This window comes from Crotalus tigris, unplaced genomic scaffold (assembly GCF_016545835.1).
Source record: "Crotalus tigris isolate CLP2741 ecotype Arizona unplaced genomic scaffold, ASM1654583v1 scf7180000020464.425836, whole genome shotgun sequence".
NCBI classification, from domain to species: Eukaryota; Metazoa; Chordata; class Lepidosauria; order Squamata; family Viperidae; genus Crotalus; species Crotalus tigris.
In genome coordinates, this window is record NW_024098032.1 from 11,230 (window position 1) to 26,055 (window position 14,826).

The 14,826-nt window shown below is 41.8% G+C and overlaps 1 protein-coding gene across 1 annotated transcript in view; it reads right to left on the minus strand.

The window, feature by feature from the left end:
* Positions 1-226: 226 nt before the first annotated feature.
* The window catches only part of PCDH15 (protocadherin related 15), a gene marked incomplete at its 5' end in the record, with an annotated part of 401,689 nt that continues 387,089 nt past the window's right edge, over positions 227-14,826 (minus strand). Inside the window, one exon of the mRNA XM_039366933.1 lies at positions 227-501. Coding sequence (XP_039222867.1) covers positions 329-501 — 173 coding nt within the window. The remainder of the gene's footprint in view (positions 502-14,826) is intronic.

A 14,826-nucleotide genomic window follows, 5' to 3' on the forward strand; every position in this document is an offset into this window, starting at 1 on the left:
GGAACTCACACTTGTCATACAACCTGCCTTTCCTATCCTACGAGGTTCCATCCCAAAAAGGTGCCGAAACTCCGTTCTGGGCGTTCTATGACCAAAAAAAAAAAAAAAAGCCCTGGAAACCACTTATATCAATAACGAGTTAAAAATACTGGATCTCACTGGAAGTATTAATGGCATGGAAAATTCTGTTAAATAATTTTCAATAAGCAAATCTTCCACTCTCAGACAGCTGAAAATCTGTATGCATACCAAGTGGTCTTTCTGCATGCAGATAAGACTCTAGGGTACGTGTTTGAATGGATGGTAGGTTGCTTTATAAGTGTACCTTTTAAAAATATTGAAAGCAAAACGGGTTGTTCAGCATAATTCCTACCTTTACTTTGATCACAGAAGAAAACATTCTAGCGTCTTCAGAGACACCTCCTATATAAATCTTTTTTGTGAAGATAGGAGCATGATCGTTTTCATCCTGAATCTCAATGAATATCTTTGCAGTATTGCCTAAAAGTAAAAACAAGGGGTTAGCAAAATTAGAATACACTGAATGCCTTAAATCATAAGCCTGTCCCTTCTAGATTCTGTTACAAAAACTGTAAATAAAATTGCTGCATATTTACATTTTTTAGGAATCATAAATAACTAGTTCATGTTTTTGTTCTAAAGTTGCTGAAGAAACTAAGTTTATATTTTGCTGCCTCCATGGCACTTAAACAAAATTGCTTTCTCCCCCCCTCCCAAAAAAAATCAATACAAGAATTTGAAAACTCTACAATGAAGGACAAAGTCAAACTCGACTGTCCTGCCTAGCATAGAAATATTGACTATGGGTATTTCAAGAGTTTTGTTTTTCCTTAAGGGCTGCTAATAATTTTTAAAATTTTAATCTTTGTTTTCAATTATTCTTCTTTTCCATTCTTCAGGTAATTCTGAATACAGGTCCGAGCAATTAATTAATAGCATTAAATTCTTGGTCCTAAAGGCTGAAAGAGATGCTTTTTAAAAAAGTTTGCTTGTCACCATTATTATTTTTTTTGTAAAAAAATTTTATTTTCAATTTTACATTACATCATAAAAAATACTTCAGATAAAGAGTAAAGTAAATTTATACACATAACTTTCGGTATTGCTCACCCATTTCCCCCCACCCTCTAACCTCTTCTCTCACTTCCCTCTTTCCCTCTTCTTCTTCACTCTCCCCCTCTCCTCCGTCTCCTCAACCTTCCTATTTACTTCTCCCCTTCCTCCTATCTTCTCATTCCGGATGCAGTCCAGGAAAAATGCCAGAGCAATTCCTCTCTCCAAAATAAAACATAATATTATAAACAATGAAACTATTTCTACTTATCTGAACTATTTAACCTTCAACCCCTCCCCCCCACTTCCCAGAGCAAAGTACAGGGTTATACAAACATATTAAACATAATCTATTTAAGTTTACTAATTATACAACAACGAAAATCATACTAACCCTTAACTCTCTTCAAACTTTAACATCATAATTTTATAAACAAATCTATTACTCATAAAATAAATGAAACTTTGTAGTTCTATACTTCTTCTGAACATGTTCTATCCATCTTCTCCATACAATAACATATCTCTCTTGTGAATGGTCCTTTAAATAAGCAGAAATTTTAGCCATTTCTGCTAAATTAGAAACCTTAAATACCCATTCTTCTAAAGAAGGCAGAGAATCCTTCTTCCAATATTGACCCACCAATAATCTCACTGCTGTTATTAAATTCAACATTAAAATAGTTTCTTTAGCATCCAAATCCACAAAAATACCCAAAAGAAATAACTGGGGAGTAAACTTAATCTTCCTTTTAAAAACCTTTTGAATGTTCCACCAAATCATAATCGAAAAAGCTTTAATATTTTTACAAGTCCACCAAACATGAAAATAAGTTGCATCCAAGCAACCACATCTCCAACATTTAGGTTGCAGGTTCGGGTACATACAAGACAACTTTTTAGGATCCAGATGCCATCTATAAAGTATTTTATAAAAGTTTTCCCTCAAGTTTTGAGCCTGCATAAATTTAACATTTCTAATCCAAATTACCTCCCATAAATCCAATGAAATCGGTTCCTGAATATTCTGAGCCTATTTAATCATACAATCTTTTACTAACTCTGTTTCCGAATCCAATTTTATTAACTCATTGTAAATTCTTTTAATATGAGCACATTTCTGATCTTTAATCTGAATTACCAAATTTTCATCTGCTAAAGTAATTCCCACTTTCTTATCTATGGTCCACCTCTCCACTATTTGCAAATATTGAAACCATGATTGTAAAATATTTTCTTGCCTTAGCACATCTGAAGACTTTAGTTGCCCATCAGTACCCGACCAAATAAGTAACTCTTTATACGAAATATTATCAAAATTCATCCCCTTAGAAACCCCCTGGATTGCTTGTCCAGGAATCCCCCAAATAGGTATTTTATAATTTAACTTACAATAATACTTCTTCCAAACTCGAAGTAAAGCATTTCTTAAAATGTGTTGACTTAAAAACCCAATCTACTTTCTTATCAAAAATTAAATATGCATGCCAGCCATATAATAAATTCCAACCTTCAAGAGCAAGAATATTTTTATTTGTTAAATTAAGCCAGTCGCTTACTAAAGTTAAAGTGGCCACATCATAATGTAATTTCAAATTAGGTGCTTTAAGTCCACCTCTTTCTCGAGCGTCTTGTAAAATCTTAAACTTTACCCTTGATTTCTTCCCACCCCAAATAAATTTATTGATACCCTTCTGCCACTCATCCAAATTAGCATCCTTTTTTAAAATAGGTATAATCTGGAACAAAAAAAGAAACTTTGGTAGAACATTCATCTTTACTATTGAGATTCTTCCCAGTAACGATAATTGTAATTTTTGCCAATCATTTAAATCTTTTTTTACTTTTACCCATAAGCGTTCATAATTATTCTTATACAATTTTCCATTAGATGTTGTAATATATATTCCCAAATACTTAACCTTATTAACTACTTCATAACCTTTTGCCTCAACTATAATATATTTTCCCTTCGCAGACATATTTTTCAATAATATTTTAGTTTTATTCTTGTTCACCTTAAAACCAGAGACCTGTCCATACTGTGCTAAAATTTCTGTAAGGACCCACCCCACTTTGCATCTTAAGAAGACAGAACTCTTGGAATAATTCTTCCAACAGGAATCCTTTATTAAGAGAAAATGGTTGCAGGCATGCTAGACAGGACTTGGGGTTCAAGCTCTTCCATTCAAGGTTTTAAGGGGTTCCCCAGTAGTCCCACCCAATCAACCCCCTTTCCAGTGATAGTTTCAAGTATCACAATTCCACCCCCTTTCTTTTTTCTTCCGTCTGAATGGAGACTTCAGGTAACTACATGAAAGGCAAGTACCCTGCTTTGTTATGATAAGGTTCTCTAGTGCTAACGCTTTGATGTTACAATAAACACACATTCAGCATTCAGCTCTTTGAAGTGTACTGAAGGAAGTGAGGGCCATAAAGCCCCTTTGTTCACCCCCTTCTCTCCCTCTTATGGCAGAATCCAAAGAAGGCAGAATTGGGAGTTTCTATATTTGATAATTAAAGATGAAATATGGTTGGATTCTGACATCCGGCCCCTCTTAAAAATAAGAGAGGTCCACCTGAAAGAAAACACAAGTATAAAATTTATTTAGGCTTGTTAGAATACTCTGTGTGAAACTTCTTCAATAGCTTCGGGGCTCTGACATGACGTTTATGGACCCACTCATTTTGTGAGGGAGGGAGGTGTTTCCAGGCAACTAGGTACTGAGTTGCTCCATTATATCTCCTAGAGTCAAGGACTTCCTTTATTTCGAAGTGTTGTTCACCCTCCACCATGATTGGAGGTGGTGGGGGGGGATTTTTGGCCGTAGAGGTGACTGATTCTCTCTTTTCAGCAAGCTGCAATGAAAAATTGGGTGTATTTGCCTGAGATTTTTGGGTAATTCTAATTCTACTGTTACTGGATTTATGATTCTTTTAATTGGAAAAGGTCATATATATTTTGGTCCAAGTTTTTTACAGGGCTGTAGGGACTTTAGGTATTTTGTAGATAAGTACACCATTTCTCCTATAATGACTGGTGTAGGCTCAACCCTTTTTTTATCGGCTTGTGTTTTGTATGCCTGCCTAGCTTCATCTAGTGCTTTTCTGACTATTGGCCAGGTGTTTTGTAATTTCTCCATCCATTCTTTCAGCGAGGGGATCGTTGGTTCGTTTGGGGTTAATTCTGGCATGGGGTTGAAGCTTTGACCGGTGGCTATTTGAAAAGGAGTGTAACCTGTGCTGGAGTGGACTGAATTATTGTAGGCAACTTCTGCAAAGGGGAGTAAGTCCGCCCACTCGGTCTGCTGGAAACTAAGAAAACATCTTAAATATTGCTTAAGTACTGAGTTCATTTTTTCAGCCCCCCCATTTCCTTTAGGGTGGTGGCTAGATGTCAGTCCCTGAGTGGTTCCTAAGAGGGATAAAAATTCCTTCCAAAATGCAGACGTAAATTGCACCCCCCTGTCAGAGATGATGCGTTGGGGTGCCCCATGCCATCTGTAAATGTGTTGGATGAAAAGTTTTGCTAAGGCTTTTGCAGTGGGAATCTTTTGGCAAGGGATAAAGTGCACCTGTTTGGAAAACAAGTCCGTGACCGTCCAGACCACAGTATTCCCATTGCTTTCTGGCAATTCCACTATAAAATCCATGGCTATTTCTCTCCAGGGGGCTGAGGAACTTGCCACTGTTTGCAATAGTCCTGGCACTTTCCCTTGCAACCTCTTTGCCGTGGCACATTTTGGACAACTGGCTATATAACTTTCAATGTCCTTTTTCATGGATGGCCACCAAAATTGCCGTTTAATTAAATGTAAAGATTTTACAAATCCAAAATGCCCTGCTGATTTTGTGTCATGGCAAAGGTGCATGAAAGTTACTCTTTGAGTTGTTGGTATATATAACTTGTCCCCTACCCAAGGCAACCCGTCTCTCATTGTGCACACATTTTTGTTTTTCTGGAACCATTCATCTGTTTCCAAACTTTTTCTGAATTCAATCCCAGTTTGGCTGTCCAGTTGTGGTTTTATTTTGGCTTGGGTTCTTGTGGTTACTGGTGCTGCCCGTTGTGACTCTGCCATTATTGGTCTAGAGTCTGTGGTTCGTGCGCTGTTATATTGGGGCATGCGAGATAGAGCATCTGCCAGGAAGTTCTTTCTTCCTGGTAAATGTTTGAGTTTAAATTGGAATTGGTGAAAATTCTGGGACCAGCGGGCTTGTTTGGGATTGAGTTTCCTGGAAGTTTTCAGGGCTTCTAAATTTTTGTGATCAGTCCATACCTGGAAGGGGATTTTGTTGCCTTCCAGGAACTGTCGCCACGTGAGTAAATGCGCCAACCGTATCCCATAAGCCTCCTTCTCTCCCATACGGGCCCCAGCGCTGTTCTGTTTCCCTTGGTTTCTTGGATGTATATGGCATCAGGGTTGCCATACTGCATATCATTTTCTTGTAATAGCACAGCCCCCAGTGCCACATCCTTTGCATCTGCGCTGTATTAACGAAAGGTCCCCCCCCCCCCCCTTGTTTTGTTATTTTGTTTTTTTTGTTTTTTTTGTCCCTGTCGTGTGTGCCTTAGTATTGGTTCGGCAGAAAAAGGTCTCTTTAGTCTCTCAAACGCTGCTTGGCACTCCATTGTCCATGTTAGTGGCTGGCTAGGTTTTACTTGATGATGCTCCTTCGTTTTTAGTAGGTAGTGAGGGGCAAGGCTATCTGTGCAAATGAGGGGTTGAATTGGCGGTAAAAATTTGCAAAGCCCAGGAAACTTTGTAGTTGCTTTCTTGTGTGGGGTGGTGCCCAATTTAGTACTGCTTTGACCTTCTCCGGGTCCATTTCAATGCCCTGTGGGGATATGCGATAGCCTAGGTAGTCTATCCTTTCCTGGTGTAATTCGCATTTTGAGAGTTTGTCATATAGGTGAGCGGCTCGCAGCTTCTTTAAAACCGCTCTGACAAGTTTGACGTGTTCTTCTTTTGTTTCAGTAAAGATAAGAATGTCGTCCAAGTAAACAATGACCCCCTTAAACAGGTGCTCCCTTAGAACGTCATTGATTAATTGCATAAAGACTGCAGGGCCCCCTTGTAATCCAAATGGCAAGACGTTGAATTGATAGCACCCCATGGGGCAGTTAAATGCAGTCTTCCATTCGTCCCCTTCCTTGATTCTCACTCGATAGTAAGCTTCCCTTAAGTCTAGTTTAGAAAAATTTTTCCCTTTCGATAGGTGTGACAGCATGTCTTTCATGAGGGGCAGCGGGTATAGGTTGCTTTCACTGATTGTATTCAGGGCCCTATAATCCACGCATAACGTAAAGAGCCATCCTTCTTCTCTCTAAAAAGGACCGGGGCAGCCACTTTAGGCTTGGCTGGCTCAATGAAACCTCTCTCCAGGTTTTTTTTTTATAAATCTTTCCATTTCCTCCTTCTCCTTTGGGCTCATGGAGTATAATCTGGGCTTCGGGAGTTTTGCCCCAAGCTTGAATTCAATGGTACAGTCTGTGGGCGGTGGTGTGGAACCTCATTCGCCCTCGTCCTACTAAGCCGTCAGCAAGGTCCCTATAGTCCTCTGGTATTTCTGTTAATCTTTTTTTCCTCTCCTATGGATGCTTTTTCTATTCTTGATTCTGGTAGCCTCCCTTGGGGTTTTAAGTCCATAGGGTCCCCCTTCGGGAATTTGATTTCTGTCGTCCTCCAATTTACCCAGGGGTTCCATTTTTTCAACCATTCCATCCCTAGAATCATTGGGCATTCCATACCTGGGGTCACCACAAACGTTAAGTCCTCTTCATGTTTGCCCAGGGAGAGATGTATTGGCAAAGTGGCTAGGGTAGCTGGCACCCCCCCTGCTATGGATCCATCTAGCTGGCCAAATGAGATTGGTTGTTCCAGTCTCCTGGATAGGATGCCCAGATTCCCCACTAGTGTTGGGCTAATGAGGCAGCGGGTACAGCCAGAGTCTATTAAGGCTTTCACCTTCACAGCTTCGGGCATGGGGGGGGATTAATATAATCACTGTTTTGAAGATGGGTGTGATGATGCATCCACTTACCAGGGTTGTGCCCTCCGAGCTGTCATCTGACGCATCCACCGCCCTGTGGTGTAGGCTGGAGTTCTTTCCCCTTGGTGAGCAGAAGTGGGGGGTTCTGCAATTTCCATCATTCTCATGGCCGTTTCTTTTGGCTTAGCTGAAGACTTTCCGGGTTTGTTGATTGGGGATCTGTCTGGGTTGTGCTGGGGGCCTTTGGAGCGGCATTCTACAGCTCGATGCCCTTCTCTTCCACACTTGAAACATCCCTTTGCTTGCTTTGGCTGTATCCGATGATTTCACCGGTTGTTGTGTCAGCTTAGCCGTGGGGCGGCTCCATTGTTTTCCTCGGCGGTGCCTCTTCATATGTCCGATTCTCTGCTTCCTCTGACAAGACGTCCATTCCTCAAGTCGATGTTGGGCCCCTCGGGGCAGGCAGCATCATATCGATCATAGTTTGTCGTCTTTGAATGGCCAAGGAGGGATGTCCTTCTGGCCAATTCAGTTTGCTGGCAATGGCCCGGAATTCTTTGTGTATACTCGGCCACTGGCGTTGCCTGCTCATCGTTATTATTCTTTCCACCGGGCTTTGCGATCGTGCCAGGGGGTCTTCAAATTCGTCTTCTCAACGAGGACATGAAACGGTTGCAGTTACTGAGTTCTGGGGCATTGGAGTCATGCAGGTTCACCACCCAATCTGCAGCTGGTCCATCCAGGGCAGATTGCACGATCCGGATGCGGGCTTTGTCGCTGGGGATGTCCTGCCCATATTCCTCCATGTAGCTGAGGACTTGGGTTAGGAAAACCCCCAAGCGTGTTGGCTCCCCTTTGAATTTCACTTCCAACGGTGGACGTCTTGGAATGGATCGGTGCCTCTGTTGTGGGTGGTAGTGCCTTCCGTCCAGATTGCCATCTGTGGTCCGGCAGGGGGTGGGAGCTCCTGGATCAGTAGATGTCCCTGGGGTTGCAGGTTCCATGTCCCCCTCGGTGTCTCTCCCTTTGCGGCTCCAGGAACTGGGGCGGCCGTAGGGTTCAGTATTCTCCTCTCCTAGGGAGCTGAGAGTTCTCTTCATCAGGTCAATAGCTTTCTCTAGGATCCAGTCTGAGTACGGTGCCCAGCTTCCTCCCTCTTCACTTGCGTGCAGGGATTTCTCCATCTCCTGCTTCCATTCTGGTTGCTTGGTCCCCCGTCTCAGGTCACCTTTCTTGATTCCTTTCCCCACTCACTTTTCTTTCCAACGCCCATCGACCAGCGAGGCTTGTGGTCCTGTGTCTCCACCACTTCTTCTCCTGAGGAATCTGGCCTCTCGGATCCCAACATCTGGCAAGGTTCCAACTGGGTCAGCGGCTCTCTTTCCAGGGAGTTTTCCCCTCTCTTGCTCCATTGTCTGACATGGTAAATTTTTGCAAAATCCCCCGGCAAGGGTCTCCCTTCCAGGTGGATTAATTTTGCAAGTCCTGTCTAATGTAAGGACCCACCCCACTTTGCATCTTAAGAAGACAGAACTCTTGGAATAATTCTTCCAACAGGAATCCTTTATTAAGAGAAAATGGTTGCAGGCATGCTAGACAGGACTTGGGGTTCAAGCTCTCCCATTCAAGGTTTTAAGGGGTTCCCCAGTAGTCCCACCCAATCAACCCCCCTTCCAGTGATAGTTTCAAGTATCACAATTCCACCCCCTTTCTTCTTTCTTCCGTCTGAATGGAGACTTCAGGTAACTACATGAAAGGCAAGTACCCTGCTTTGTTATGATAAGGTTCTCTAGTGCTAACGCTTTGATGTTACAATAAACACACATTCAGCATTCAGCTCTTTGAAGTGTACTGAAGGAAGTGAGGGCCATAAAGCCCCTTTGTTCTCCCCCTTCTCTCCCTCTTATGGCAGAATCCAAAGAAGGCAGAATTGGGAGTTTCTATATTTGATAATTAAAGATGAAATATGATTGGATTCTGACAATTTCAACCAAATCTCTGACCGAATCTGTTGGATAGGATAACGTCACAACCAAATCATCAGCAAAAGCTCTCAACCTATAAGGAATGGGAAGACAAAGCACTACATGGCCAATACATTAAAAAAATAGCTGGAAAAGCAGATATTAACAAGACCTAGCAATGGCTAAGAGCAGGAAAATTGAAGAAAGAGACCAAGGGACTAATTCTGGCTGCACAAGACCAAGCCTTAAGGACAAATGCATATAAAGTCAAAATTGAGAAGACAGCAACAGACAGTAAGTGCCGCCTATGCAAAGAAGCTGAAGAAACAGTGGACCACCTGGTAAGCTGTTGCAAGAAGATTGCACAGACTGACTACAAGCAGCGGCATGACAAAGTAGCAACAATGATGCATTGGAAGATCTGCAAAAAATATCATTTGCCTGTAAGCAAAAACTGGTGGGATCATAAAATAGAGAAAGTCATAGAAAATGATAAAATTAAACTGCTCTGGGACTTCAGAATTCAAACAGACAAGCACCTGCAACATAACACCCCAGACTTAACAATTGTCGATGAGAAAGACAAAAAAGTCTGGATAGTGGATTGGCAGTGCCTGGAGACAGCAGAATAGAAGAGAAAGAACTGGAGAAGATAACAAAATACAAAGACCTACAAATAGAAATAGAAAGACTGTGGCAAAAGCAAGCAAGGGTAGTACCAATAGTAATAGGCTCCTTGGGTGCAATCCCAAAACAACTGGAGCACCACTTGAACACCATTGGCATTGACAAATTCGCTATTAGTCAATTGCAAAAGGCGGCCTTACTAGGAACTGCTTCCATCCTGCGACGATATCTGTAATACCATCAAACATCCACATCTGCCTATCCCAGGTCCTGGGTAAGGACTCGATAGGTAGACAAAATGCCAAATGCAGTCTGAACATCTGGCTGACTGTGAGATGATCAATAATAATAATAAAGTTGGAGGTCATCTAGTCCAACCCCTGCTCAGGCAGGAAACCCTATACCATTTCAGACAAATGGCTGTCCAGTCTCTTCTTAAAAACTTTCAGTGATGGAGTATTCACAACTTCTGCAGGCAGGTTGTTCCACTGATTAATTGTTCTAATTGTCAGAAAATTTCTCCTTAGTTCTAGGTTGCTTCTCTCTTTGGTCAGTTTCCATCTGTTACTTCTTGTCTTGCCTTCAGGTGCTTTGGAGAATAGCTTGACTCCCTCTTCTTTGTGGCAGCCCCTGAGATATTGGAACATGCTCTCATATCATCCCTCGTCCTTCTCTTCATTAAACTAGACATATCGAATTCCAGCAACTATTCCTTATACATTTTAGCCTCCAGTCCTCATCCGTTCAGCAACATTTGAAGACATTGTCTTCTTTCCTACACAGATACTTCATTTTCTCTCTATCCAGCCTTTGACCAGATACAACCTATTTCCAAACCAGTCATCTGTTGATGGTTTCTCCACACTAAATCTCCTCCCATTCCCAAGGTATTGTGCTGATGACTGGTGAGAGCAACAGACAGAATCCTGAGCTTCATTACACAATTTCCTTCCAATCTGTTGGTTTGGAAAGAGTACCAAATATAAACATTAGAAATAAAAAACCAAGCACAACCAAGCAAACAATCAAAAGCACTCATATCTCTTTTCAGACTTTCTAATAAAACAAATTGGCACATTCCAGAAAACAATACAAAGTCAGTTTGCTGGAGGAAATCTCATTTGCCAGCAAGAAATTATATCTTTGCACAATTGATTATTTTCCATGACACCTAGTTATGGCTATTTCAAAGAGCCATATGTGGGATAAGTTTATACATAATTGCCACTCTTATTATGTTGGATTATTTGCTTTTTCAGCACTGTGCTGAAAAAAGAGTTCTAAACTATAACTAGCATGCCACTTTTAATATTGGCACTGAAATCAACAATATGTTTTCAAAATATATTGATAAAGTATAGGTTTACTGCTGAAATATGACATCAAAACATTATATGTTTTGGAGAAAGTCCACATTATACTGCTGAAAGAGTGCATGATATGATATATGATACGATACGATACTATACTATACTATACTATACTATACTATATTTATTCTTTTATTTATATTTTAAACATAATCCTGTATTTTTTAATTTTTACAAGGCCCACCATTTGGCTTCATAGCCTCTTTTCAATGCAACTTTTGATTGTTAAAAAAAAATACAAAATGCAACTCTCGGCCACCCAAAGGTTTCAACTAACAGTTGAAAACAAAGAGAGAAAGAAGAATATGGACCAATATTTTTGCAACTATTAAGACAATAAAAAAATTGGATATGGAAGACTTTATAGAAATTACTGCCGCCTATGCTGTAGAAACAAACAAACAAAAAAAAGTATTGCTTGTATTTGACAAAAATTGTTTTACAAGCTGCACTGCATTTTCATGATGTGGTAACCAAGATCTGATAGTTTACTGCAACACTGAAAATAGCAATGCCTGGATTTTATGCAGGTTTTTGCATTGCAGTTTATATATGTCATTCATCACCTCATTAATTAAAAGATTCAATCCACAATTATGGGTGGATGGGTGAGTAGCATATGATAGCACATCTGTAATGCTAGACATTATTTTGCAAGTATACAATTGCAGAATTTGAAATAAGACCTTATTGTACAATTAAATCAATTGGAGAATAAAGAGCAGCTTTAGGGAAAGGCTGGTGCAATCCCACTTTACCATACAGAAATGCCTATTCTGAAGGGACACTATAAAGAAAATATTTAAAATTAGAAATTTAGATCAGCTACTTTTAAACTTAATAAATCTATATAAGATGTAGGTTTTTAGTTCTAGCTTCAACATTTTAGATAGAAATTACTGCATGCCTGTAGCTTAGTTCTGAAATGACAGCTCTCATAAAATGTTAGCATTGACAGACTAATAGAAGCAGAAAGGTTAAGTTAAATGTTTTCTGGAAAATATAAATTTTCACAAGTTATATGTACTGTGAATTAAGATTTCTTTAATATTTCAATAATACTTCAAGCTCAGAGAATTTTTCAGGGAATGGAAACATTTCTAAGCATGTTTCCAAAATAACCACTGTGTGTACCAACATTGTTTGACTAAGCTATTAAAAGAAAATTGACAGAATATTTCTGAAGACATGTATTATATCCCACTTCACAGGCAGGTTCCCCAAAATACCAAGTGGAAATGTCTATGGAGATTCTCAATCATCCAGGTCATGGTTGTCCCAAAGGTGCTTTTTCAAAAGGCAACTGGACTTTGTTCTTCCTTAAAGATGTTTTACTTCTTATCCAAGAATCTCCTTCAGTTGTGACTAGAGTTCTGACTCACAACGGGAAAAGCTTCTTGGATGAGAAGTGAATTGTCTTCAAGAAAAAACAAAGTCCAGTTGCCTTTTGAAAAAGCACCTTTGGGACTACCAAGTGGAGATTAGTACTGTGTTCTCCCGAAAATAAGACCTGGTCTTATATTTTTTTTGCCTCCAAAAGAGGCACTAGGTCTTATTTTCGGGGGATGTCTTATTTCCCCCCCAAACACCTGTCTCACCACTTGTTCTGCAGCTGCTTTTGGCTGCTTGCAGCAGGACACCACGTGGTGCATTGCGCTGGGGCTGCGGCCACGAGGTGAGGCAGGGGGGAGGGGGATCTGCCCTATGCACCCACTTACCATGCTGCAGATCTCCTGTAGCCACACCTCCCATGCCCCGACACATGTCACACTTCACCATGGTGCCACCAACAATCCTGTTAAGAAGCCTGGCTGCTGCCCTTTTTCTGTGGCCACTTTTGGCTTCTGTCAGAATCCAATTATATTTCATCTCTAGTTATCAATTATAAAAAAACCCATTTCTGCCTTCTATGGATTCTGTCATGATGAAGGGAAGGGGGTGAACAAAGGGACTTTATGGCCATCACTTCTTTCGGTACACTTCAAAGGAAATGGATGTGTGTATCGCCAAAAGAAGTAATCATAAGAATGGGGCTATTACCTTTCATGTAGTTTTCTTTGAAGTCTCCATCCAGCCGGCACTAAGGAAAAAGGGGTGGGGTGAGACTGTCACTTGAAGAGAGGGGTGATTGGGTGGGGCTACTGGAGATCCCCTTAAAACCTTGAATGGGAGAGCTTGGACCACAAGTCCTGTCTAAAATAAGGACCCACCCTACATTGCATCGTAAGAAGACAGAACTCTTGGAATAATTCTTCCAACAAGCATCCTTTATTAAGAGAAAATTGTTGCAGGCATTTTAGACAGGACTTGGGGTCCAAGCTCTTGCAAAATTAATCCACCTGGAAGGGAGACCCTTGCCGGGGGATTTTGCAAAAATTTACCATGTCAGACAATGGAGCAAGAAAAGGGGAAAACTCCCTGGAAAGAGAACCGCTGCCCCAACTGGAACCTTGCCAGATGTTGGGATCCGAGAGGTCAGATTCCTCAGGAGAAGAAGTGGTGGAGACATGGAACCACAGGCCTCGCTGGTCAATGGGCATTGGAAAGAAAAGTGAGTGGGGAAAGGAATCAAGAAAGGTGACTCTGAGACGGGGGACCAAGCAACCAGAATGGAAGCAGGAGATGGAGAAATCCCTGCACGCAAGTGAAGAGGGGGAAAGCTGGGCACTGTACTCGGACTGGATCCTAGAGAAAGCTATTGACCTGATGAAGAGAACTCTCAGCTCCCTAGGAGAGGAGAATCCTGAGCCGTACGGCTGCCTCAGCTCCTGGAGCCACAAAGGGAGAGACACCGAGGGGGAAGTGGAACTTGCAACCCCGGGGACATCTGCTGATCCAGTAGCCCGCACCCCCTATCGAACCACAGATGGCGATCTGGATGGAAGACACTACCACCAACAACGTACATCCGCCGTTGGAGGTGAAATTCAAAGGGGAGCCAACACGCTTGGGGTTATTCCAAACCCAAGTCCTCAGCTACATGGAGGAATACGGGTGGGACATCCCCAGTGACAAAGCCCGCATCCGGATCGTGCAATCTGCCCTGGATGGACTGGCTGCAGATTGGGTGGTGAACTTGCATGACTCCAATGCTCCAGAACTCAGCAACTTCAACCATTTCATGTCCTCTCTGAGAAGACGATTTGAAGACCCGCTGGCTGATCGCAAAGTCCGCGAAAGGATAAAAATGTTGAGGCAAGGCAAACGCCCAGTGGCTGAATATACACAAGAATTCCGGGCCATTGCCAACAAACTGAACTGGCTGGAAGACATACTCCTTAGCCATTTCAAAGACGGACTAAATTATGACCTCTATAATGCTTGCCTGCCCCGAGGGGACCCACACCAACTTGAGGAATGGTACATCTTGGCAGAGGAAGCAGAGATCGACATATTGAAGAGACACTGCCAAGGAAAACAATGGAGCCCCTCCCCGCCTGAGTTGACACATGAACCAGTGAAACTATCGGCTACAGCCAAGAAGCAAATGGGATGTTTCAAGTGTGGAAGAGAAGGGCATCAAGCTATAGAATGCCGCTCCAAAGCCCCCCAGCACAACCCAGACAGATCCCCAATCAGCAAATCCAGAAAGTCTTCAGCTAAGCCAAAAGAAATTGCCATGAGAATGATGGAAATTGCGGAACCCCCCACTTCTGCTCATCAGGGGGAAAGAACTCCAGCCTACACCGCAGGGCTGGTGGATGCCTCAGATGACATCTTGGAGGGCGAACCCCTGGTAAGTGGACACATTACACCCATCCTCAAGACAGTGATTATATTAATTCCCCCCATGCCCG